Source organism: Typopeltis vanoorti, chromosome 3 (genome assembly GCF_054136105.1).
Source record: "Typopeltis vanoorti isolate ZY-2024b chromosome 3, IOZ_Tvanoo_1.0, whole genome shotgun sequence".
Classification (NCBI taxonomy): Eukaryota; Metazoa; Arthropoda; class Arachnida; order Uropygi; family Thelyphonidae; genus Typopeltis; species Typopeltis vanoorti.
Window position 1 is genome coordinate 124053096 of NC_143551.1, and position 27339 is coordinate 124080434.

The 27339-nt window shown below is 37.4% G+C and overlaps 1 protein-coding gene across 1 annotated transcript in view; it reads right to left on the reverse strand.

The window, feature by feature from the left end:
- The window catches only part of LOC150108538 (tyrosine-protein phosphatase 69D-like), a 655365-nt gene that overhangs the window by 78346 nt on the left and 549680 nt on the right, over positions 1–27339 (reverse strand). Inside the window, exons 21-22 of the mRNA XM_090390483.1 lie at positions 25454–25603; positions 868–961 (exon numbers count right to left, since the gene is read on the reverse strand). Of these exons, the coding sequence (XP_090246609.1) occupies positions 868–961; positions 25454–25603 (244 nt within the window). The remainder of the gene's footprint in view (positions 1–867; positions 962–25453; positions 25604–27339) is intronic.

The following is a 27339-nucleotide window of genomic DNA, read 5'->3' on the forward strand; positions in this document are numbered from 1 at the left end:
GATCTGGGGGTGATAGTGGATAAGGATCTGAAATTTAAGGGACACATAGCCAAAATTGTGACATAAAGGCTTCTGGGAATGATTGGAGAACACTGACCTGTAGAAGTACGGAGATTCCTGTTCCATTGTATAGGCTTTGATTAGGCCACACATGGACTATTGTGCCCAGATTTGGTCACTTGGTTTTCAGAATGACAAAGAGATGTTGGAAAGGAGGGTCCAGAGGCAACTGACTAAGGTAGTCTCTAACCTCTGGAATGTTGAGTGTGAGGAAAGATTGAGAAGATGCAACTTGCAGAGTCTGGTGGACAGGAGGAAGAGGTTGAGATATGATAGAGACCTACAAGTTATTAAGGGATTATTATAGGATCAATGCTGGAGAGGTTCTACAGAAAATAGTGAGATCAGGAGAGAACCAGAGGTCATCCCTGGAAATTGTATAAAGAGGGTGTGAGAAGCAGGTTTTTTTTCATGCAGAGTTTTACTGGAATGCATTGCCTGAGAGTGTGGTGTCCGCAGAGAATTTGAGTATGTTTAAAGCATGGTACGATGGGTTGTGTGTATGATAAAAGAACCTGCCAGATGAGTCTTTGACTCCATTGGGTCTTGGGTGGTAATAATAATAATAATAATAAAAGGAGACCACAGAGTAAGTGACCGATCCGAGATGGTATAATGTGATGACAGTATGAGATATAATATCGTTCTTCTAAATTCTTTGGAGAGTAACATAACATAACATGACAAGGTTAGTGACTGTTTCTTCCTTTCTTTAATCAATCCCATTATTTCTGCAAGTTGTGCTTGAGAGTAAAATATATATATACAAGGATTAGTTAATCAGGATCAATGAACTTACATACTTACAAGGTACAATGCATTCATATCTGTTTTTACTTTTGTTCATTTCCATTGTTCCTACACAACATGTCTTTGGGTCTTCAATCACTTCTCCTAGTTTCTGAAAGAAAAGAAAGGAAGGATCGTTTTAATACAGCCATATTTTAAAAAAAAATCAAATGTGGCTCATTCCCATCTTACAGATATGGAAACATCAAGGACTAAGGACTTCATATAAAGGTTATTTCATTAAATAAAAAAATCTTGTATTATTATCTGAAATCAATTAACTCAGCTATGACTGATTAGACAGAAACTGATGGTTGTGTTTTCTGAGAAAATCATGGCACATACTCACAGAAATATTAGTTTTCTTTCAAATTCTACATATGCAAAATTGATCAGCATCAATGTATGCAAAAGAAGAAACCAAGAGTTATGTGTTTTCTCAGATAACCAAAAAAATCAAAGTAAAGTGTGGGTCAAATCAAATTATATTTAGCAAGAGATTTTACCAAGAATAAGAAATTTCTGTTATTTATTTATTTATTTTTTTGCTTGTTTTTGTTTCACCTTTATTTCACACAAAAGCAAAAACACGCAAAAGTTTGCAAATGAAATATTTTCATCGCTGCACTTCTTGTATATTGAAAGCAGTTGACTTTACACTAAGTAATCAGTTGTGTTCTATAATGAACAGCATGTTTTCTTTTTGGGATTATACTGTACAAGTCCATGCATTATGGTAAGATTCACTGTCCAGACTAATTCTGATATTTACTGAGGTATAATAAATGAGAGCTAAACCTGTGGAGATATTGAGAAATGGTATATCCATATTATTATTATTAAGAGAGATCTCCAGGGAGCCAGGGACTCATCGAGGGAGGCCAGATATCACTTACATCAGCTTTCGTACCTTTTCTTGGATTCATTCATTTAGACTCAATGGTATATCACTGCGTGTCTTGAGGGAATGTTCCAGGGAGTTAATAACAGCTTTAACTTATATTTTTAACATGAGTCTTAGGCTCAAGTTCCAAAGGAGTAGAAAGATGGTAAAAAATTTCCACTTCATAAAGGGGGTGATAAGACCAAGGCTTTGAATTATAGGCCAATCTGCTTGTCTGTAGGTCAAGGTGTCTGAGAAGCTAATGAGGACAAGGATTCAGAACAGTTGAAAGCAGCAGAATTCTCTTTAATGGACAGCATGTGTTTGCTAAAGGAAGATCGTGTTTTAGTAATCTCACTTACCTATTATAAGATGAATACATTGGATAAGGGGAATGCATATACAGTAGAAAAAATGATATATGTATATATCATTTTTTCTTCTACTTGCCACATATCAATAAAACTCACTAGGATTTTTCTTAGCTGACTGGCTAATTTTTTCTCATACTGCACTTTTGCTGTCTTTACCAACCAAAACACTTTCCTGGCCTGCTCTTTGTACTCATCATGCAACTGATTAAATACCAATATTCAACACATGTTGCCTCCACATTGCCTTCTTCTTCTTCTTTCTTAGATTTTGCACTTAATTTTTTCACTCATCCATTTTATTCCTATCTTATTTAGCTTTTCACCTTTTGGAATACATTCAGGCTTTGCTACTGTTAAATAGTTCTTGATTATTCAAGCAGCATCTGTCTCCTTTCCACTCAACTCCTCTTTCCACACTATGTCTCCCTTCTGAGTTGCTGATAACTACAAGGTTATCAGCAACCTTGTAGTTCCACATATGTATCTCTTCTTCTTCACAAAAGTTCTCACATGACTGATTACAACAACACAGGTGATCACTTCATGGTCTCCAGGGGAAGATTAGACACTCTATTCACAATCATATCATCTCATTATATACCAGATCCAAGACTCTCAAAACTCATGTGCCCTTGATTATATATACATATATTGCCAAGGATTGTTGTCACTTAAGAATTCAAGAAACTCATTCTCCTTATTCCCTGATGCTATCTCTTCATTCCAATCAATATTGCTCTAATTGAAATCATCCATAATGATCACCCTTCACTTACTCACTAAGTCAAGTTCCCAATATATTTCTTTATCTTCCCCTCCACATTCCTCAGTCTATAACAACACCCAACCAAATCGACCTTCACCTCACACGATGCTGCTTCAAAACCACTGTCACTTTTTCTCTTGTATCTCAATCTTATCTTGTTGTGACATAATTCCCCAAATACAGGTTTCTTGGTTTCTCAAGACCTGAATTTGTCCAAGAGAAATCTCTTCACAGCGAGGCCACCACATGGTGCGTGTGTGTGTGTGGATTCCAGCCATGGCATAATTGGGCTCTACTTCATTGAAGAGGGTGGTGTAACCATAACATTTAACAGAAATGCCACATCAAGAATTTCTTGATTCTGCTCACCCAGGATTTGTCATGCAAAAAACATTCCATTTTGTGGATAGATATTCCAACAGGATGGAGCAACCTGTCACACATCATGCAGTCCTAGAGATTATTTATCAGAACACTTCCACGACTTTGAATAGAGTCAAAGTTCAAATGGCATATTGCAAACGTTGGCAAAATATTTCAAAGGATTACTTGGATGTTGAAAAACACACTAACAAGTAAAGATAGAGAGGTTGTTATCTGTTTATAAGGCTATAAAATGGCCTTATCTTGACTACTATGCACAAATTTGGTCACCTGGGTTTCTTGGAGATCAGAAGGTTGTGGAGAAGATTTAGAGACAAGTGACCAAGCTGGTGATAGGTCTGTACAATACTCCCTATGAGGATAGGTTGGAGGTGTGTGTGTGTGTGGGGGGGGGGGGGTTGTAGAGTTAATTTGACAGACAGAAGAGAAATTTATAAGACTTAATAGAAACATAAGTTACTAAAGGAGTTTTATATAAGATTGACACAAAAGAATTCTTTTTCAATTTTCAGACAAATAAAGTGAGAACTTTCGATCACTACTGGACGTTTATCAAGAATGTTGTTAGTAAAGGGGTGCAAAGACTATTTTTTTCATGGAAAGCATGGAATGAGTGGAATGGATTGCTAAAAGTAGTTATGCGCGCCCTGACAGTGAATGAGTTTAAAGAGAGGTATAATAGATATTCTGTGTATAAGAAATTAGTGTGGACTTCTACAGTTAGTCTTCTGATTCAGTGGAGAGATCCAGTTATAATGATGATAATAATAAAGCATGCAAATGAGAAACATTTTCTTAAGACCAAAAGTGGCCAGATTGGTTTGAAAGCACCAGTTCTTGCCTGATCACTGAAATTTCACTGAAGTTAAGCAAACCTGAGCCCAGTTAGTACTTGGGGAGGGTGCTGCTGGCATTAATTATTTTGTGTTTTGAGCTATGCTAGAAAAAGTGTTTTAAATTAAAGTATAGTCTTTTGTCTCAAATTGTTCTGCAGTCGTGCTTCAGTTGGATACAAGTGTCCTTCAGTGGTGTTATTGTTGAAACGTTGTTGTTTATATTGTGTTTTCGTTACTTGTTTGTTTCACTACTTCAGCATCTAAAGATGGCATCAATAAAGGGGCACGGAGGACTTCTGTACGAAAGTCTAGCTCTGCCTTGGATTTTTCTGCAGTGGATGCGTTGCAGAAACTGCTATATGTATTCACAGAAAAATGTGAAAGATCTGTGGACCGTTTGCGTAAACAAGAAGGATGAAAATGTTAACATATGTGAAAAGTGTCTAGATAGGTTAGAGCGATTAGGAATGGGAGCAAACGTCAGGACCGTAGCAGAAGAGCTTCGGCAGGAGTTCATGAAAATGAAAAGCGACCTTCGTCTCTTGCAATAGAAATTGGAAGTGCTCAGTAAGGAGACTCAGGATATTAAGACTTAGTAAATGTGTTGAATAGAGAAATTAGGACTATGGAGATTACTTTAGATAAAGTAACTAGAACAGCTTTAAGTACGGGAGAGACTTTGGTGAATGATGAAGAAATGAGACGTTTTGAAAGTGAAGGAGTAAGTAAAAGAGTGTTGAGGGAAAGTAATGAAACTGGGAAAGTCATGCTAAATAGTGTAGAACAAGGTTTCTCAAACTTTTTTTACCGTGGCCTGGTTATTTTAATACTTCATCTTCATGACCAACTAAAATTTTTATGGCCAATAGGTAAAATAAAACAGATTTAAAAATAATACAAAAAAATACGCTCTCTCTTTCTCTCGATGCTTAACTCAAACTGAACAAGCAGAGTAAGTATGTGGCAGGCGAGTAAAACAAATGCCAGACTGCCAAACAATTCAGTTGGTGGAGTGGTTGCTGCAGCGCAGCCTCACCATTAGTTGAGCTACTTTACCACGAACAGACAGACTGTGAAATAATTACATGGATGCAGACACCGTGCATTTTCCATCTCTATTAATTAAATTATTTATTCATTAGTCTTGATTAAACATTATTTACTTGTATTTTAGAGTTTTGTGAAAAATAGAAAACCCAAAAACAAAACACCTAGGTTTTCAAGAATTTTTTTAGGTGACTCGGCAATTAGCTTTCGTGACCCACCAGTTGGGAAACGCTGGTGTAGAAAATGAGGCCATGAGTGATGCTTCTTTGGGTTTGAATGAAGTTATGAGTGGTGATTATATATGGTAATTCAATGATTAAGGGTATGGAGAGCAGTATGCCTGAGGAGTGCTTGTCTGGGGGAAGAACAGAGAGAGTGACTTTAGCAATAAAGAGAGGACATGATGCAGAAAAGATGATAGTTATGGTGGGTACAAATGACCTGGGTGGTAGTATTAATAGGGTAGCAAAAGATTTAAGAACATTGTTAGATATCATGAAGAAGAAAAGTGTCAAAGCGAGGATAGTGTGTGTGCTGCCTCATTTTCACAATTATGAGTTAAGAAGACGAGCGATGATAATGAATGATATGATTACAAGAATGTGCAAAAAAAAGAGGTCTGGAATTTGTTGATGTCTGGAGTGTGTTTGAAGGCAAAAGACAGTTGTATGCAAGAGATGGGTTGCATCTGAACATGGAAGGTCATAAACGTTTTGAAGAAGTTACTGTTTTCTGAACAAGTTGAAGTAATTGGGAAGGGAAAATAAAATTGAAAAGGTTGAGTGTAAGAGAGAGAGAGAAACATATGCAGTGAATGTATGTTTTTTGATCCTTTTTCACGGAATAATTTGAAGAATTGAATGTGATGGATACAGTATTTTCAGGGAGGATAGAGAAGATAGAATGGGGGGGGGGGAAGTACTGTTGATGATAGCTGATGAGTTGCAGCCAAAAAAAGTAGTATATCAAGAGGATAGACCTGTGAATGATAGTTCATTTGAAGCAGTCTGGTGTGAAATAGTGACCAATGCAACTAAATATACAGTTGTTGCTACTATAGGCCGGGGGGGGGGGGGTACAGGGGTGACATTGAATTCATGCCTCAGCAAATTAGTGCAATGATTGCAGGGTCAGTGATTATTATGGGGGATTTTAATTATGGTGATATCAAATGGAAGGAGGGAATATCACGTGGCAAAAAGGAAATGGAATTCATGCACCTTCTAGGAGATAATTACTTGAAACAGCACATAACTGAAGGGACTGTGGTGTGAGCGTGTTGGATCTGGTCATAGGTTCAGAGGACATATGCATAAGTATGGTGTCCTCCTTACCTCCAGTTGGTGAGAACAATCATGTGGTAATGACTTGGGAGGTTGCAAAATTTGTGGATTTCTCTCTTAAGAAGGTGTATATATGGAACTACTGGTTAGGTAATTATAACAAGCTTTGGAGTGAGCTTACAGCCATCCCATGGCAGAACATATTGCAGGGGAAAGATGTTAGCAGTGCATTGGATATAATCAGCAGGTGTCTGAGAAAGGCAATATCAGAATGTATTCCCATGGGCAGGAAGACAAACAAGGTAGGTGTCAGATGGATGAGTAGTAGTAGTATCAGGCCTTGATCTGCAAAAAAAATAAAATGTTATGGAGAATTTACAAGGAGAAAAGCGATCAGTTCACCCATCAGCAGTACAAGGCTCAAGATAGGAAGGCTACCAAGCATAGTAAGAAAAGCTAAATCAGATTATGAGAAGACCCTAACCAAGGAGATCAAGGGTAATCCCAAACAGTTCTTCCACCATGTGGTAAGTAAAAGGAAGAATGACTTTGGAAGAATAACCTTAGTGGGTGCTGATGGTATTGAGTTGACCAATTCAGATGTAACAGTAGAGTTACTGAGTGATCACTTTTCAAAAGTCTATCACCCAATTGAGGATATCTCTGTACCTGTAGCAATAACTAATGTGAGAAATGAAGTTAATGAATCAGAGGTACTTAATATATTGCAGAATTTAAATGCAAACACTGCTGTAGGTTTAGATGGAATATCCAGGTGCTGCATGAATGTGCAAAGGAATTATCAACGACTCTTACTTGGTTATTTAACTTATGTTTGAACTCTGGTATGGTCTCTAGGGAGTGGAAGGAAGGCAAAGTAGTTCCTTTGCATAAAGGTGGCTCTAAGGCTGCAGTAGTTAATTACAGACCAATCACCATCTCAGGAGTGGTGGTAAAAGTATTGAAAAGTTGGTTAAGAACAGAATTCAAGAATGGGTGGATCAGAATATGATACTCTATAGGGGCCAACATGGTTTTGTTAAAGGTCGATTCTGCCTTAGCAATTTATTAACTTTTTACAATAGAATGACATCTGAGTTGGTCAAGGGGAATGGCTACACAGTGATACTGGATTTTGCTAAGGCTTTTGACAGGATACCCCATGGAATACTGTTGCGCAAATTAGAGCAGATGGGGATGGATACTAAACTGGTGATATGGATAAGAGAATGGCTCATGGAGAGATACCAGAAAGTAGTATGGAGGAGCAGAGTCCAGGATGAGGCAGGTGACCAGTGGTGTGTCTCAGGGCTCTGTGCTTGGGCCGTTACTGTTTAATTTGTACATAAATTATATAAGAAATGGCTTGAAGGGAAATATTCAGTTGTTTGCTGATAAAGCAAAGTTGGGTAGTGCAATAAAAAAAATCAAGCTGATGTTGAGAGTTTGCAGGATGATTTAAATAAGCTGGCAAAATGAGCAAAAGGTAATGGATGTCAGTTCAATGTGGAAAAGTGGAAAAATATGCATTTTGGGATTAAAAGATTACCAGCTGTGTACCACATTGATAGAATGGTACTCCAAGAGATTGATGAGGCTAGGTGCTTGGGGGGGGTGGATAGGGAGATGAAGTTCAGAGGGCACATTGCTAAGGTGTCCAAGATTGCACATAAGGATTACTTGCTTATTGAAGAACACACTAACATCCAGAGATAAGGAGGTTATTATTCCCCTTTACAAGGCATTGATACGTCCACATTTGGATTACTGTGCTCAAGTCTGGTCACCTGGATTCCTTGGAGATGAGAAGGTTGTGGAGAGGGTTCAGAGGAGAGTGACTAAGTTGGTGAGTAATGTAAAAAATGCTCCCTACATTGAGAGATTGAAAGCTTGTGGATTTCAGAGGTTGGTTGATAGGTGGAGAAGAGGAGATATGATAGAAACATTTAAATTACGAAAAGATTTTTATAAGATTGATGCAGGGAAATTATTCCAGCTATGTGATAGTGATGATGATGAAGAAAAAGAGGTCATCACCGGAAATTAAGGAAAAGTGTGGTTAACAAGGGTATGAGATCTAGGTTTTTTGCTTGGAGGGTGGTGAATGCACTGCCTGACTCAGTTGTGAGTTCTTCATCTGTAAATGAATTCAAGAAGAGGTATGATAGATATTGTTTTGATAGTTTGGGTCTCCCGTAATGAGTCTACTGACTCCATGGAGGTACCCATAATAATAATAATAATAATAATAAAAACAAACCAAACAAGACAGTATAGTTAAGCATCAGATGGTCATGCCTATATGTTGATTATTCACTTTGGTATTTAAAAAAGGTTATTACAATATACAATTCTTGTAGAAAGGCTTATATGCTGGTTAAACATGATAATTAATACTTAGGGAATTGACAGCGTACACTAGAAATATAAATTAAATCAACTTTAATATATACTTTCCAATATTTCGGCAATGTCACGTTGCCATCTTCATGGGAACCTAAGATAAAGACACGTGCACGCAGGTACTACATAACAGGAAATGAGAAATGAATGACGAAGCTACCGTTTAGGAGCCCATATATACGGCGGGGGGTCTAGAGTTATATGGTTTTAGTCTGTTAGTAATCTCCACAGGCCAAGAAGTGACCTTCTTAAGGAGCCTATGGAGTTTTCTAATTTGTGAGTTGGTGGGATTGTATTCAATGGGGAGGTAAATAGCTCGATCTAAAACCACATAACTCTAGACCCCCCCACTCCCCCCGTATATATGGGCTCCCAAAAATACATAAAGAAAATGTGCCATTACGTCCCATAGTGGATGGCATTGATTCCCCGACTTACAAACTAGCTAAATATTTAGCCAAAGCGCTCTCACACTATACTGGCAACACACCATCACACACAAAAAACTCAGCCCACTTCAAAGCCAGTATAGAAAACCTTACACTCCAACATAATGACATAATGGTCAGTTTTGATGTCTCCTCCTTATTCACAAATGTTCCCCTCAAAGAAACCTTAGAGCTAATTACTATTACTATTACTACGGGCAACTCCAGGGAGTCATTAGACTCATCGAGGGAGGCCCCAAATCATATTCATCACAACTATTTGACATTCATACAGTATCTATCATACCTCGCCTTAAACTCATTCACTGTCACAGCATCCACTACAGAATCAGGGAGCGCATTCCACTCATTCACTACTCTAAAAGTAAAGAACCCAGCTCTAACACCTTTACTAATCACACTTTTGCCCAGTTTCCATGGATGTCCCATAGTCCTCCCACAACCAGCCCTGTTCTCAAAAATATCTTCTGAATTAATTTTATAGAAACCCTTCAGTAATTTGAATGTCTCAATCATATCTCCCCTCCTCCGCCTATCAACCAATTTTTGCAACCCACAAATCCTCAACCTGTTCTCATACGGTTCATTCCACAGACCTGCTATCATCTTGGTCACTCGCCTCTGGATCCTCTCCACCTCCTCCCCATCAAGAAGAAACCTAGGTGACCAAATCTGAGCACAGTAGTCTAGATGGGGTCTTATCAAGGCTCGATACAGAGGAACAATAACCTGCTTGTCTCTGCTTGTCAACGTATTCTTCAGCAACCAAGTGATTTGATGAGCTGATTTGGCCACTTTTGCAATGTGTCCCCTAAATTTCAATTCCTTATCTACCAACACTCCTAAATCTCGTGCCTCATCAATTTCCTGGAGCACGGTTCCACCAATGCAGTAAACTGCCACCAATCTTTTCGCCCCAAAATGCATAACCTTACATTTTGCCACATTAAACTGACATCCATTCTCCTTAGCCCAGACCTCCAATCTATCCAAATCATCCTGCAAAATTTTGACGTCATCTGCATTCACTATTGCCCTACCCAACTTCGCATCATCCGCAAACAAATGAACTGTTCCTCTCAGATCCTTTCCTATATCATTTATGAACAAATTAAACAGCAGTGGTCCAAGAACAGATCCTTGTGGCACACCACTAGTCACAGGCCGTCTTGTGGACTCTTATCCTGAGTAAACCACTCTCTGATATCTCTCCGTCAACCACCCTCCTATCCATCTCACCAACCCTATGTCCATCCCCATATGCCCCAATTTACTGATTAGAATTCCATGTGGTATCCTGTCAAAGGCCTTGGCAAGGTCCAGTAAAATCACCGTAAACCCATTACCCTTATCCAGTTCAGCCGTCACTGTGTTATAATACGTGAGCAAGTTACTGAGGCATGACCTACCCTTCACAAAACCATGCTGTCCCCGATACAGTATCCCATTTTCTTCTATCCAATCTTGTATTTTCCTCTTGACTATTTTCTCTAAGACCTTGATAATGATTCCTGTTATGCTGATTGGCCGGTAATTTTCAACAGCAGCCTTGGAACCACCTTTGTGCAGTGGAACTATTTTCCCCTCTTTCCACCCCCTTGGGACTGACCCAGTCCTGAGGCTCAAATTAAACAAAATCAAAGGCACCGACAATTCTTTTGCCGCTTCACGTACGACACGAGCTGGTATACCATCCAATCCCACAGATGTATTGACATTGAGGTTCTGTAATAGACTAGTTACCTCTACTTCATTCATCACAATTCCAGTATAAGCTGTTGGTTCTTCCATTCCTGCAAAGTCACCACTTGGATGATATACTCTTGCAAAGTGCTCGCTCAGTAATTCCACAATATCGACTGATTCAGTTACCTCCCTACCCTCAGCATTTTTTAAGATCATTCTACCATGAGCATTTTTCCTTTTACTTGCAACATATTGAAAAAACTGTTTGGGATTCTCTTTAGCCTGCGTGGCCAATTTCCTTTCGTAATCTGCTTTTGCTTTTCTTACCACCCTTGTTACCATCCTGGCCTGAGCATTATACTGTTCCTGTGCCTGATGGTCACCCTTCTCCCTAAAATTCCTCCACAATTGTTTCTTTTTTTGCAGCTCAAGCTTAATCGTGTTATTCATCCATTTAACCCCTAATTGATTTATTATTCGGACTCTTGGTATACAGTCAACCATTGCCTCCTGCAAACAGTTCTTAACCACCTCCCATGCACTATCAACATCCAGCCCTTGCAGTTTTACATGCCATGGCATTGAACCAAGCACACACCTAAGCTTGTCATACTTACCAGCCCGGTAATTCCACATGTACCCTGTCTTAATTGTAAATTCGACTCCTTTAGCCACCTCCCAAGTCATGACTTTATGGTCACTCTCACCAATTGGTGGCAACATGGTCATGTTCATTACAGCCACATTCTCGGTTGCAATTACTAGGTCCAGCACTCTCTGCCCCCTGGTATTTTCCAATACATGTTGCCGTAGATAGTTGTCCCTTAATAACCGCATAAAATCCAATTCCTTCCTCCCATGTGCCCTCTCCTCTTTCCAGTCAATGTTACCATAATTGAAATCACCCATAATAATTACCCTCCTTCCACTCATTTCTTCTATTTGCTTATGCATACTATATCCAAGGTAAATCCCGATATCTCAGCCCTATTTCAGTTCACAATGAATTCAGGCTATAGAGGGGAAGTAATGGGTTCACCACTTTCCCCACCCTTGGCCAACTTCTTTATGGAGACTTTTGAAGAGAAAGCCTTAAACTCTGCTCCACAAAAACCTACCATATGGTTTCGCTACATTGATGATGTGTTCACTATTTGGCCACATGGCCCAGATACACTCCTCTCCCTCTAACACACTTAAACAACCAACACCCTAGAATGAAGTTCACTCTGGAAAAAGAGGAAAACAATAGCCTCCCCTTCCTAGACACACTAGTCACCTGCCAACCTGATGGTACTTTGGTTTTCTCAGTTTATAGAAAACCCATCCATACAGGCAGATACATTCACCAACAATCCCCCCCCCCCGCTGCAACAATATGGATTTATTAAGACACTATTCAACAGGGCTAAACTAATCTTTCAAATGACCAAGTCCTAACCACTGAACTAAATCACATCCTTAACACTTTCTCAGCCAATGGCTACCCCCCCCCCCCCAAATCAAATACTAAAACCAGTTATCCACAACCCACCTCCCCCTTCCCAAAAAAAGATTACTCTAAATCCATCACCATTCCCTACATCCGAGGCGCATCAGAAAAAATCAACAAAATTCTAAAAAAACATGACTTGACCTCTTGTTACAGACCATATAGAAAATTGGCATCCCTCATCGGCTCCACTAAAGACCAACCACTTCCCCTAGACCTACCTGGTGTATACCAGGTCCCTTGCAGCTGTAAATTGTCCTGCTTTGATCAAACAGGCAGTGCAGCAAATATCAGAATCTCAGAACACAAGGACTACATCCAATTTCACCAGTACAGTCACTCTGGCCTTGCAGACCATGCTCTGGATACTCGCCATAGAATAAGGTGGAAGAAAGCCACAGTAATACACTGCAGCAAGTTCAAATATGAAAGACTATTCATGGAATCAGTCTCAGACTTAGGAACATGCCAAACCTCAACAAATTTGAATGCATGAGATTGCCCCAAATTTGGGAAACATACATCAGAAGAACTTCAGCCCAAAGGCCAAGAACACCTAATATAGCCCGCCAGGGGGACACCATCAGGACTTTAGGAAAATGGCAGCTTCCTCGCTTCGTTTCTCATTTGCTGTTATGTAGTACTTGCGTGCATGTGTCTTTATCTAAGTTCCCATGAAGATGGCAATGTGACATTGCCGAAATATTAGAAAGTATATATTAAAGTTGATTTAATTTATATTTCTAGTGTGCACTGTCAATTCCTTAAGTATTAATTACAATATAGAATATATTGTAATTTGAAATAATTTCATTATTCTTCCAGCATTTTGGCAAGTTAAATTACCTTCATTAAGAGACAATACAGAATGATACATGCACAGACTTTACATTGGTTAAGTGAGACAAAGCAGAGCAAACAAATGTAGGCTTAAAGTTCTAAATAATGCCACCTACTAGCTAGATTTGGTGTTTTGGGCTGTTGATCTAAGGACAAGCATTTCTGAAATTTCCGGCATTGTCAATTTTGATAGTTTCTTAAACCAGAGGCAGATGCAGACATAGTCTGTCATATCTGTAATTACTACAATGAACTTGGCATGGCAGGCAGATCTGCTATGCCAAGTTCACTTCCCTAAACACCAGCTAAAGACTGTAGCTGGTGTTTAGGGAAGAAGATATAGAATGCCAGTTGTTTGCATGGTTTGTAGGTGGGTGTATATATTGAGCTATGCTAAGAAATGTGCTTCAAATAGTATATAGTGTGGTATTTTCATATAATTATGCTTCATTTTTTTCATGCTGGATGCAAGTGTTCCTCAGTAGTGTTTGTTGTTATAATTTTGTTCATTTGTATATACCTACTGCTTTCTGCTTTCTGAAAATGGAATCCATAAGGAAGTGCATGTCTGTGCCACAGAAAGCTTTGGCATAAAGAGAGAATTGTGTCCTGGATTTTTTCCAATGAATTGGAATTGAGAGAATTGTTTTATGCATACACCAAAAAATTAGAGTGAATGAAAAGAAGGAAAGTATTAATGTATGTGAAAAGTGTAATGATAGGTTAGAGTGTTTCAGAATGAGATTGAGTGTTGCAGTTGTAAACAAAAATCGGATGGAAGTGTTAGCAATAACAAAGAGGGAATAGAGTATAAGAGCTTAGGCAAGAGTTGATGAAAAGGAAAAATGAAATGAAGCATCTAGAAGATGAGATTAAACATCTAAAGAAGAGATTGGCTGATGTGAATGAGAAGGAAAAAGTTAGTATTATGAAAAAAGAGTCAATGAATTGTAGCATTGTCATGCAGCATTGAATGGGAACTCAATCATTAGAAGTGTGATGAGTAATAAAGTACACAAACATGCTTTCCTGGTGGAACATTGAAGCAAATAACTGATGCTTTACAGAGAAAGAAAGCGAGCATCAGAATTAGTAGTAGTTGTAGGCACAAATGATGGTGAAAAAAGAAATGTCGATGGACACTTAAGGAAGTTGTTGCAGGAGGTAAAGGATAACAGCGTGCTTGGAAAAGTTGTTAGCATGTTGTCCAGATATGATAAGAGTGAATTGAGAAGGAGAGAAGAGATAATGAATAGCAAGATGGCTGAGTTGTGCAAGGCAAAGGGGGGGGGGTTCAGTCTGTGAATCTGTGCAGTGAATTTGAAAGGAAGGTGCAATGATTTAAAGTTGATTAATTGCATTTGAATAGGTTTGGTGTTGGGCATTTCGAAAAGCAGTTGTTTGCTGAGAAGATACAAAATCAAGAAGTTAATGTAGCTAATGATCAAAGAGTATTGTAAAACAGGGTAGCACAGCCAAACTGGTTATACAGCAGGAGGAAGATCGATACAATGTTGAAGATGTGATTGAGACAAGGTGATGGAATGCATACAGAGTAGGATGAGACAGGTACAAATGGTATGAATGGCAGAGTCAGAATCAGGAAAACAGGAGTGGTCAGACCGAAGAGAGAGAGATGTGGTATAGAAGTTAGAGTAGAGCGTGTTGGTGCTGGTGGAATGGCCTCAAAGACAGGGGGATTATTATCTTGGATACAAATGTAAGGAGTATTCAAAATAAAGGAGGAGAGAGTTTGTGGCAATGACTGAGTCAGTATGCCAAGGGTAATTGATATAAGTGAAACTTAGTTGCTTGGTTGATATACTGTCAGGAATTTAAATGAAGGGATATGCAGTTTTCTAGAAAGATAGGAAGATGAAAAGAGAAGGAGAGAGAGTACTCTTAATGATTGCAGAGGAACTGTGTCCAAAATGTGTGGAAGTTGATTGTACATGTGCAAATTTTCAATATGTGTGGTGCAAAGTTGAAATTAACACACTGGCATATGTGATAAGTAGCTGTTATTGGTAAGGGAATGTAGAGGATACTGACGATGTAAAATGTTTTGGCAAATTGGTTAGACATGTAAAAAGAAGGTGATCCTGATGTGTGTGTGTGTGTGTGGGGGGAGGACTTGAATTATAGGAATATACAATGGAAGGAGGAGTAGTGCATGGGGACAAGGAGAATGAGTTTGTTGAATTTCTCATGGATAAATATCTTAAGCAGCATGTGATTGAAGCAACTAGAGGATTTAATGTTTTGGATTTCGTGATAATTTCACAAGAAATAGTTGTTAATGAGATATTGGCCTAGCCTGGCTGGCCGAGTGGTTAGTGTGTCCACTCTCCATCAAGAGGCTGCAGGTTCGAATCCCACCGTGGGCATGGATGTTAAGCCAGCCTGGCTGGCCAAGTGAAGAGCCCCGCTCTCCAGCCAAAGGGCTGCGGGGTTTGAACCCAAGCGTGGGCATGGATGTTTGTGATTGTCTGTGGAAATATTAGTGGTGGTGGTCGGCGGTAGGTGGTATTGGTGTAGTTGTGGTCAGTTGGTGGATTGAGTGGTGGAGATAGAGTTGTAGATCAGGTGCCCTCCCTTGATGAGTCTTTAGACTCCCTAGAGGTGTCAAATAATAATAATAATAGCATTAACATTGCTGCCATTTCATGAAAGTACAGGGGGGGGGGCTGAAAAGTTATGATAAACACCTAGAACAAAAATGATATTAAAACAACTGATATAACAGCAAAAAAAAAGAACACATCATAAAATTCTTTAACCCCCATGTTTCATCAAATCATAATAATTTTCTTTCACTTTTTCTTTTAGGATATATAAGAAAATACGTCTGAGGTTTTCAAGAAATTCAAAGACAGGGATGTGGGCCATCATCAAGTTTTTCATGCTGTAAAAAAAGTCCACAATTGAGATTCACCAAATTTTGTGTGAGACTTTAGGGAACTGTGCCCCATATCCAATAGCTGCCAGATGGGTGGCCAAGTTTAAAACTGTGCATCCTGAGATAGATGCCCCCAGGTTAGGAAGACCTTCCACAGCAATCACACCTGAAAACATTGATGCAATGCATGCCATCATCTTTAATGATAGACGATTACCAGTCTAAAACATTGCAAAGACTTTGGATATCCAGGGAAGGAGCTGTGGTCATTATCCACCAACATTTGGACATGCAAAAGCTCTCAATGAAATGAATCCCCAAATGTTTGAATGCTGACCAAATGAGAGAACATGTGTTGTCAGGCACAAATTTTTTGGCTCGTTTTGTGACTGCTGATGAAACGTGGCTTCATCACTATGATCCAGAGACCAAACAACAGTCAATGGAGTGGAGACACAAAGGTTCTCCACAGCCAAAGAAGTTCCAAACACAAAAGTCAGTAGGGAAGGTTCTTGCCATTCAACAAAGGTATTGTCTTTTAGAATATGGATGGTGCAATCCTTACTAAGTATCTCAAAAAAGATGAAATTGTTATAGCAGCAATTTATTCAACAGCTCTGAAGAAATCAAAGGAGATACTGAAGGAAATGCCACAGGAAACTGAGCAGAGGCATGTTGCTTTTGCAGGACACTGCATCTGCTCACAATGCTCATGAAACCCAACAGGCAATACACAGCTTGGGCTTTCAATGTCTGCTGCACACACTTTATTTGTCAGACTTGGTGCCATCTGACTTTCCTATTCCCAAATTTAATTTTTATTTATCACAGATGATAAAGTCACATCTACAGCTGAGGACTGGTGTGCAACAAGGGCAACTTTTTTTTTTTTCTCAAAGAACTGAAAATGATGCTGCAACATTGTATCAAGTGCATAACACTTTGTGGGGAATATGTAGTATAATGTGTATGTTACATGGTTCCACCTCAATTCCTACATGGTGATTATCACAACTCCCCCCAAAAAATAATATATGTGGAATAATAAGATGGGTGATTATGGGAAACTCTGTAGTCAGTTAGCATCAATATGTTGAGTAGATGAGCTATGCAGAAACATTGACCATGCATGGGAATTCATTAGACAGTATCTGATAGAAGCAATGTATAACTGAATACCAAGGGAATGCAAAAAGAAGGTTATCCTGAATGTGTAAAAGAAGGTGAACTGAATATTTCTGCTTAAATAATTTCTTATACCATTGATGTACAAATTAAATAACAGTGGTTCAAGTATAGATTCTTGTGATACATCATTAATTCCCTAATGTATCAATTCCCTAATATACTTTTGATACTACTCTTTGATATCTGCTCAGCTGCCCTCTTATCCATATCACCAGTCCCATATGCTCCAAATATAAGTAAGAGAGTTCCATGTGATAACCTGTCAAAATGCAGCCTTTGCAAAGTCTGGCAGTATCAGTGTCTAGCCATTTCCTTTATCTAAGTCCTCTGTCACTTTATTATTAAAAAATGAGAAGATTACTAAGACAGCTTTCACAAAACCATACTTCCCTCTTCTCCAAAAGTTTAATATTCCTGTCCACTCTGGCTTTGAATTCTGGCTTTTACCATCTCAAATACCTAACTACTATTATCATTATTATTATTCAGGCCTCCATGGAGTCAAAAGACTCATCATGGGAGGTCCTTCCTAAGAAAGACAAAGTCTATCAAAACTCATTGAGGGGAGGTTCTTCCCCCCTCCCCCCAAGAAACACAAAGTCTATCATACCACTCTTTGAACTCATTGACCATTCTCGCTCTCACCACTCCATCAGGCAATGCATTCCATGGTTCCTCCATGCAAAAAAACCACTCCTCACCCTCTTGCTCACAGTTTCCTTTCATAACTTCCAGGGATGGCCTCTTGTCATCACTCCTTCCTGCTGTTCAACCAAGCAAAAGAACTCCCCAGTGTCAACCCTGTAACCACCTCTCAACAATTACTCCTGTACTTGTAGCATCCTGTGGGTTTGAGTCCCACAGTGGGCATATGTAAAGACCTGCTATGGATAAGCTTGTATAGCTCCTTGAGTTTATAAAGTTTTGTCTCTTTTTATTTTTTTAATTCATCTACTCTATTTACATATTTCTTTTATGGTTTTACCATAATGGAGATATGGTTTGTTCAATTCGTGTTATCACAAGAGGAATCTTTATATGGTTTTTTTTCAATTGAAGGTGAGTTAGCTGATCTCATATGGAGGTAGCAGTATTTTTTCCTCCTGGAAACTCGGATTTCTCATCCAGACAAATCTGCCTTCAGGACACACAATTTAAAGACAAAAAATACTAGTGGTGGTGGGAGCGGGCAGTAAATGGTGTTGGTGGAGATGATGATGATAGTAGCAGTTCGATGTTGTTGATGAAGTGGTGAAATTGTTGAGTAGGTGCACTCCCTCGATCAGTCTTTGGACTCCTTGGATATATCATCATCATCAAATTCCTGCCATGTACCCTCAAGGGGTGTACAGGATATGACAGTACTACATGAAAAAATTACATCATTACTAACTTCCTATCTACAATTTTCCTCCAAATCAGTCTGTTACTTGTCAAGACTCCAACATTATCAGATCTTATATTTCTATTGTTAAATTGTGAATGAAGCCATGTTATGTAATTTATTATTTTTCATTCACATTTAACATTGCTTATTAAATATTAATCATGGTTTATATAAAATTGTTTATTATTCTTTAATTAAGAATTACTAATTAAATATTTATTCAAAACTTGACCTATTATTAGTTTATAAAATAATAATATGTTTAGAATTTTGTATAACTAAATATATGTGGTGTAACATAAAGTGTTAATTTATATTTAACTGTATACGTAATCAAAAAGTTAAAGAAGTAGCTTAAATATTCTGTTGTTTTTATTTGTGAAATATTTAATGTTATGTAATCACTCATGAATAATATTAGACCATACATTACATTAGCGAAATGTTTACGTGCAGTCTGTTGTCATGGAGACGCACGCGTAAACAACCACGAGTGGAGTAGAGCGTGACGTTCGAACGTAAGGTGGGAGTGAAGGTCATATATGAGGATATAGAGAAGAATTATTATTAAGAAGGAGGAGAGAGTTTTGCGGAACCAAGATTATATAATCCTCAGGGCAGAAATTTATGAGTGTAGTGTTCGGAAGTGAACCTATAAGTAGTGAAACATAAAGTTTAATGTTATAAGCGAAATCTGCTGTTGTTATGAAGAAAGGTTGATGCCGTTATCAGATAAAAGGAAACTGGACAGTCAATGCGAAAATTTTGATTAGTTCCAGTTAATCTGGATTACGATTAAATTCTATGTTGCCCTAGGAAAAGGTTATATTGATTACTTGGAGAAAAGTGAATAAGAATAGATATCAGTACCTAATTACTGTTGTTTGGAATAGTGAAGTGCGACTAACAGTAGTATAGTTTGAACTGTGGAGAAATTTTATTATGTGTGTTCCGCTAATGTAAATTAAGTTAATTCATAAGTGCTCTCTCAATAATTTGATGTGTTGAAGAAATTGTCTGGTAAGAGTAGTTGTATAAGTTTTTCTATTCTAGCATTAACTGTAATATATCTCCGACGCTCAAGGACCGGAATATATTTGCTTGGAATATTGCTTACGTGGTTTATTGCCTGCTGTGAATATAAACATTGCGCTGATAGATTTGTGAAGACTGAATAAATGTGAAATTGTTATATTAACTTGAGATAAGAAGATTTGTGTTTTATTGAGACTGTGAATTGTATATGAAAGTTAGAACATTGAATTAGCATGAGTGACTCAGGAACGTGTATTAAGTTAATTGTATAGTTCAATTTTAAAAATAGAATTCTTGTATTTGTTAACCATATCATATATTAAATGTTTTATTTTGTTGATCTAAATATTGTGTTTGCCTGAATTCCTTATTATTGCACCGTTCATAAATATTCGAATCTTGCGGGAACCCCAAGTGTAAATGATGATAAATGATTCAGCCTAATGAGATGACTGCTAACCTAATTAAGAATTGATCCTACTATTTATATAGACCAATCTAAGAATAGGGTGGCGCAGTATAAATATAAATTTCCCTACTTTTGGATCGGTGATCATTTCATAATTAGTTATATTATTCATAAAAGTGACTTGAAACTAGATAGATTTAGAACACGACAGAAAAGAGTCGTCACGACACTATCGTCCAAGGCACTTTGTACCGTATCAATCCACCTATATCTTGGTCTTCCTCTGGGTCGTTTTCCTGCCAACCTGGCAGAGAACACTTGTTTTGCTAATCTTTCCTCTCTCATTCTATTTAAGTGACCATACCATCTGAGATTAGCTCTGCTAACGCATTCCTGGATGCTGACAATGTCAAGTTCTTTCCTAATATCCTCATTTTTAATATGATATTGCCATTGATGCCATCTGTTCACGCCTCTAATCTTTCTCAGGACTCTCATATCTGCGGTCTCTAGTCTTTGGTCAAGTGTTTTACTTCTGACCCAGCTCTCAGATCCATAAGTTAAAATTGGTTTGAACACAGTCTTGTATACAGCTAATTTAGTGTTCCGACTAATTTCTTTCTTATTCCATATGAATTTATTCAATTGACTTCCCACGATACCAGATTTGCTGATTCTGTTGTCTATTTCTATATTTAGTTTACCATCTTCAGTAAAAATTGTGCCTAAGTAGCTGAAATGTTTTACTTGTTCCACAGGTTCTCCATTCACAACACAGTTGACATTTTCAATGATTCTACCTATTTTCATTGTCTTTGTCTTTTCATTGCTGACCTTCATACCATATCTATTACAACAGCTATTCAATTTAGTCAGAGAATCTTGCAGACTTGTAGCGGATTTATTTAGAAGTATAACATCATCCGCATAAAGCAAAGAGCTGACATTAACATCTCCAATTTTGATATTAGGTTTAATACGACATTCCTTCATAATGTGATCCATATAGATAATGAATAACAGAGGGGATAATGTACATCCTTGTCTCACACCAGATTTAACATTAAACCATCTTCCTGTACTTCCTTCAATTCTAACTGCTGACTCACAACTCAAATAAAGACTAAGTATTGCTTGATATAATGCCCCATTGACACCATATAACTGCAGCATATTGAATAGCTTCTCTCTTGGCACCTTGTCATATGCCTTTTCCAAATCGACAAAACTTAAATATAGATCTTTGTTATATTCCCATGCTTTCTCGACTATTTGTCGTAAAGTGAAGATCTGATCCTGACAGCCTCTATTTGGCCTGAATCCAGCTTGTTCTTCACCAAGCTTTTCTTCCACAATTCTTCTCAACCGTTTCTCAAGTATACTTGCATAGATCTTGCCAGGAACACTCAGTAGGGAAATACCTCTGTAATTCTCACATTCAGTTTTATTTCCCTTTTTATATATGGGTACTATGAGAGCTCTACTCCAATCATCGGGAATTCGTCCCTCTGTCCAGGCTTTCTGAACTATGCAGTGCAGCCACTGTAAGACTCTTATACCACCATACTTCAGCATTTCTGGTCGAATATTATCTACTCCTGCTGCCTTTCCACATTTCAAGCCTTTGATGGCTTTTTCTACTTCAAGTATGGATATGTATTCCTGACTGCATGCCTGGTCAGTGTTTTTTATCACTGTGCTGTCATCACTGCTTGTTTCATTTAGCAGTTTTTCAAAGTAATTACTCCATACTTCAAGGATATCTTTTTCTCCTGTTTTCATTTCACCTTTATCATCTCTAATTCCTTTTACGGCACTCTTTCCTCCATTCCTAAGCTTCTTCAACAACCTCCAGAATATTTTGCCACCTTCTTGATATTTATTTTCTATATTCTTGCCAAAGTCCTCCCATGACTTTTGTTTAGCTAGTTTTACACACTGTTTAGCTTTCTTACATTTGTCTCTGTATTCTCTAAGAGTAAAAGCTGACTTATTTGCCAGGAACTTTTGATATGCTTTCTTCTTTTCCTTCACTGCCTCTTTAACTTCCTGTGTCCACCAGGGAGTTCTGATTTTTTTATCTTTGCACACAACCTCACCACATGCCTCTCTGGCAGAATCAATCAATGTTTCCTTCAGAGTTTGCCATCGAATCTCCAAGGTTTGATTCCTGTTCTCAAACTCTTTCATTTTCTTTTCAATAATATTTCTGTATTTTAGTCTACAGTTTACATCTGAGAGCTGCTCAACTTTTATTCGCTTTAAAACTTTCTTACATGTTATTCTTTTCAATATGAAATTCAATTTTATCCTGCTCAAGAGTAAATAGTGATCACTTCCAATTTCAAATCCTCTGTACACTCTGGTGTCCTGCACCAGGGAGAAAACATCACTATCAACAATAACATAGTCAATGAGACTTTTCTTATTCCTAGCCTCTTCTCTCCATGTGAATTTGTGCACATTTTTATGTTGGAACATGGTGTTAGTAATAACCAGTCCATGTCCTGAGCAGAAATCCAACAGATATTTGCCATTATTATTAGCTTTGCTCTTTTCTCCAAATTTTCCCAAAATATTTTTGTATGTCTCACAATCATTTCTTACTCTACTATTTAGATCCCCAACAAGGACCAACTTTTCCTTTTTCATTGTGTCAGTTGCTTTTTCTAAAGCCTCAAAAAATTCCTCCACTTCTACCTTAGTAGAACCTTCTGTGGGACCATAGGCACAAATAAGTCTCATTGTCCAGTTCCCCATTCTCATATTTGCCCACATTACTCTATTTGAGACTGACTGCCATTCAAGAAGATTAGCCTCGTATTTTGTGTTGAATACTATGGCTACTCCTTCTTTTCCTTGATTGTTATTGCCTGAATATAACATTTTGTATTTATTGCTCAGAAAGATCTCACCAGTTTTGGTCTTTTTTGTTTCAGTCACCCCTATTATGTCGATCTGGTACTTATCTAATTCCTCAGCTAGCTCCATTTCTTTGCCATTCAGGCTTCTTACGTTGATAGTACCGATCTTTAACTCTGGTGATGTTGAGTTGGGGTTTGTTTTCAGATTTGTTCCAGTAGCTGACTTTTCGCTGTTCGCCCTGGTTCCCTGGCGAAAACAACAGGGGCCTTGTTTAACCGGGCGACGCCCCAGCCGGCATGAAATTTTGTCATGTTGTACCATCATTTTTTATTTTGGTTTAACCAATAAGAATACAATTTGGTCGGCTAAATCCCAAATTGCCTTGGATATATCATATAATAATAATATGATATGGTTAAACCTTACACAATGATCACTCAATAAGTCAACTATTTTTTCTACCTCCCCATCATCAGAAGAATCTGGAAAGGAAAGATATTAATAGGAAGGAAAAACTATAGAAGGCTAACTTTAACAGGTTATTCTTTGTTTCACTTTTCACACAGTGAGAGAACTTTTCTTTGACCTGCATAGCTAGCCTCCTCTCATGATCTTACATCTTAATCTCAACTTTTTTGTCTATCTGCAGCTCTGTGTTAATGATGTTACTTATCCATCTAGTTCTACCTGATTTATTCTCCTAACTCTGAGTATACGGAGTTAGGAGAATAAATCAATGTCGGCAATGTTCCCCCAAAATGTTTTCCATGCATGCAAAAATTAGAGTGAATATTGGTATACAGTCTCTTATTGCTTTCTTTACACACTTCTTGATTAACTCCCATGCTGCTAATATCTATTCCAGATTCTTATGCCATGGAAGTGCTTTAAGCTGGCTCCTCATTTTGTCTCCTTTATTCTCCTAACTCTGGTATACAGTCTCCTATTGATTTCTTCAGACAACACTCCTTGACTAACTGCTAAATCTTTTTCCTTCCAGATTCTCATGCTATAGAAGTGCTTCAAGTTTGTTATTGATTTTGTCACACTCATCTGTTTTGGAATTTCACATATATCTCTTCCTACCTGAAAATTCCATGTGTCTGGTAATCTCCCAGATCAAGATCACATGATCACTCTCTACAAAGGAAATCACTATCTTAGTTACTAATGCTATCACCAGATCCTATACTTTTGAATCCCAAATTCCTTCTGATGCATACTGTCTAAGATAATTATCATTTTACATAAATTCTATTTCCTTCCTTCCTGTGAGCATTCCCCTTCTAATCTCGATTCTTGCAGTCGAGGACCTCATAATAATGCACAATAATACTTCTCTACATGTGTAATATTACTCACCTTACATTCATTGTTCTAATTTATCAATGCACACCATCTGCAAGGAAGAATGTAGATGTCAATGCATGCCATCTGCATTCTTCCCTGCACCCTCCTGGCCTATAATACTGTAGCAACCAACTATTCATTTCATGCCAAATAACCTCAAATGAACTTCCCTCTATATCTCTGACTCCCTGCTGAACTTCTAATCTTTTTCACTTCAATTATTCTACTTTCATTCTGTTTCCTCTGTCCTCTCTGAAATCACCATACCACTCTATTCTATCCCTGTACATTCTTCCATCAGCCAAGCCACTAATGGCTATATATATTTTGGCCAAGCTGAACTAACTAACGTCAACCCTCTCCCCCACTTATTTAAGATACTTTGGGTATTAGTACGTATAAAGTGCATTATTCTCTTCAGCTCACACCATTATGTTGAATATATAAAGTGCATTATTCTCTTCAGCTCACACCATTATGTTGAATATTCCATTCAATTTAAGAATTTGAGAACTAAGGTTCAGCATCATTCTCCTTCTAGTTTCCCTGACTCTGCACTTCCAAACTCTCAATGAACAACATCATCTCAAAACACCTAACTCCAAATCCATTCAAATGCTTATCATTAGTCTTTTATAAGTCCTTATGTCTATTGAACTCACTCCACCTATCCACAAATTCTACACTATTTCTCCAGCAAAATCTGCATTGACTCATTTGCAATCATGTTCCTTATTCTGAACTTGGGTCTAACATACCAGCAGAAGACTCACAATCTTTACTTTTTCACTCTTCTTATGCACTTGTACCAGCAGCTCTTTCGTATCATCTCATCCACTACATTTCTTACCTGCTAGATCATTTGTACTGCCAAAATAATTATCTCTTTCAGTTTTCCTCTCTGCATTTTAACAGCATCACTGATACACAAATACACAAACTGCAAAAAAAAATTAAATTAAAGAACTAAATTATTTCATATTTTATACATTTTTTATAAGATGCAAACTATAATAAGGAACAATTACCTCAAATTCTCGTTCCATTCCTGTCCTGTCAGTATCTCCAATTTTTAACTTGAGCAAATCATAATGGTCCCTGAGATGATGAATTTCTATTTCTGTGTCACCAAACTGAGCATATTCCATAAGAGCACGATAAATAAATATATACTGTTTCTGAAGAAAGGAAAGAAGATAATTTCATTTTATCTTTTTATCTCAGTTTTGTTGAAAGTTAGTTAAAACCTCATTCACTTTTAATAAATGTTTATGAATATTCGTGAACATAATAATCACTTAATAATCATGCATTTTCTGCACTATGTGCTTTAATACTTTATTTTATCAGAACTTGAAGAGAATCTTTTAAAAAGCGAGTGTCAATTAATTTTTAGCTGATTACTGAAGGCGTCTTGTTTTTTCTTTTTTTTTTTTAACTGTGATTCAAAGCATGTGTGATTGTTCAAGTTATAACAAAAAAAAGTGTCATTAACACTTTGAGTCTCCTATCAATGTAAATATACATCAATCACGTGTGAACCCAGAATCACATCGATGTATATTTACATTCCTAAATTAAAAATTCTGAAAATGATAATATATGCTTGAAATTCATTATCGGACTATACTGTAGTTAAATTTGAACCTTCAGTTTCATTATTCAAGAGGATGGTTGACTTTTATCAATAAAAAAGGAAATTTATATTAGTATATTGTAATGCCTGCCCATCGGCTGCGTCACGTACAATCACACATGTTCATGTTTATATTACATTGCACCGTCATAACTCTGGCTGCTCCAATCTAAACAATATAAGGGATTCACAATTCTCTTCTTGTGACCTGAGAGATCAGTTTGAATTTCTCTGTCACCAGGGACAGACCAGGACCCAGTGGTGCCCAAAGCAGAGGTGTAAAATGGTTCTTTGGTGAACCCGAATTAGAACAAATGCTCGAGGAAATACTCGATAATGAAGGATCTGAATTAGATGACAGTGATCCAGAACAAGAGGAAGCAGATCTCCCCACATATGTGAGCTCCGAGTCAAGCGACAGTGATGCAGAACTTCGAACAAGGGGGTGACCAAATTTGAGGCTGTCCAGCGAGTCGTGTTAGCACGTGAGGTCAATTCAATAATTCGATACTTTACCACTCTACTTTTGTGGCCAATAATGGATAATTATAGTGATGTACATCCCTATGTAAAATGATATTTTCATCATAATAAATAATAATAACACATATTCCATAAGAGCATGATAAATAAATATATACTGTTTCTGAAGAAAGGAAAGAAGATAACTTTGTTGAAAATTAGTTACACCCCTATGTAAAATGATATTTTCATCATAATAATAACACATATCCCATAAGAGCATGATAAATAAATATATACTGTTTCTGAAGAAAGGAAAGAAGATAACTTCATTTTATCTTTTTATCTCAGTTTTGTTGAAAATAAATTTTATTTATAATTTTCATTATTTATGTAACATTAAGCAATATTTTGACTGAATTTGTTGAATTTTGAACACTAAAGAAGTAAATATAAGTAGAAACTAATAAAAAATTAACTTTTTATTTTTTTCAAAAACCTTGATTTCTTGCAACCCATTTCTGCAGCCCATACCACATGTACAACTAAACTTTTTGTTCCAATTAATTGTCAAAGATGCTAACTAAAAGACAAAAAATAATTATTTGGATATTATACTGTACAGCAATTTTTTAAACAGAGCTAAAAATGGTCAGGACACAGGGTTCTTTAAGTCCCAGTAGGTAATGAGTAGAAAGCTGAGAAGAAATTTTAACATTAGATCTGAAAATTTGCCACAGGTTTTTTTAGAAATATGTAATAGGGGAGGATGCTTTAAATGATGGTGAATAAATGAAAACAAAGAAAATTTTGTAT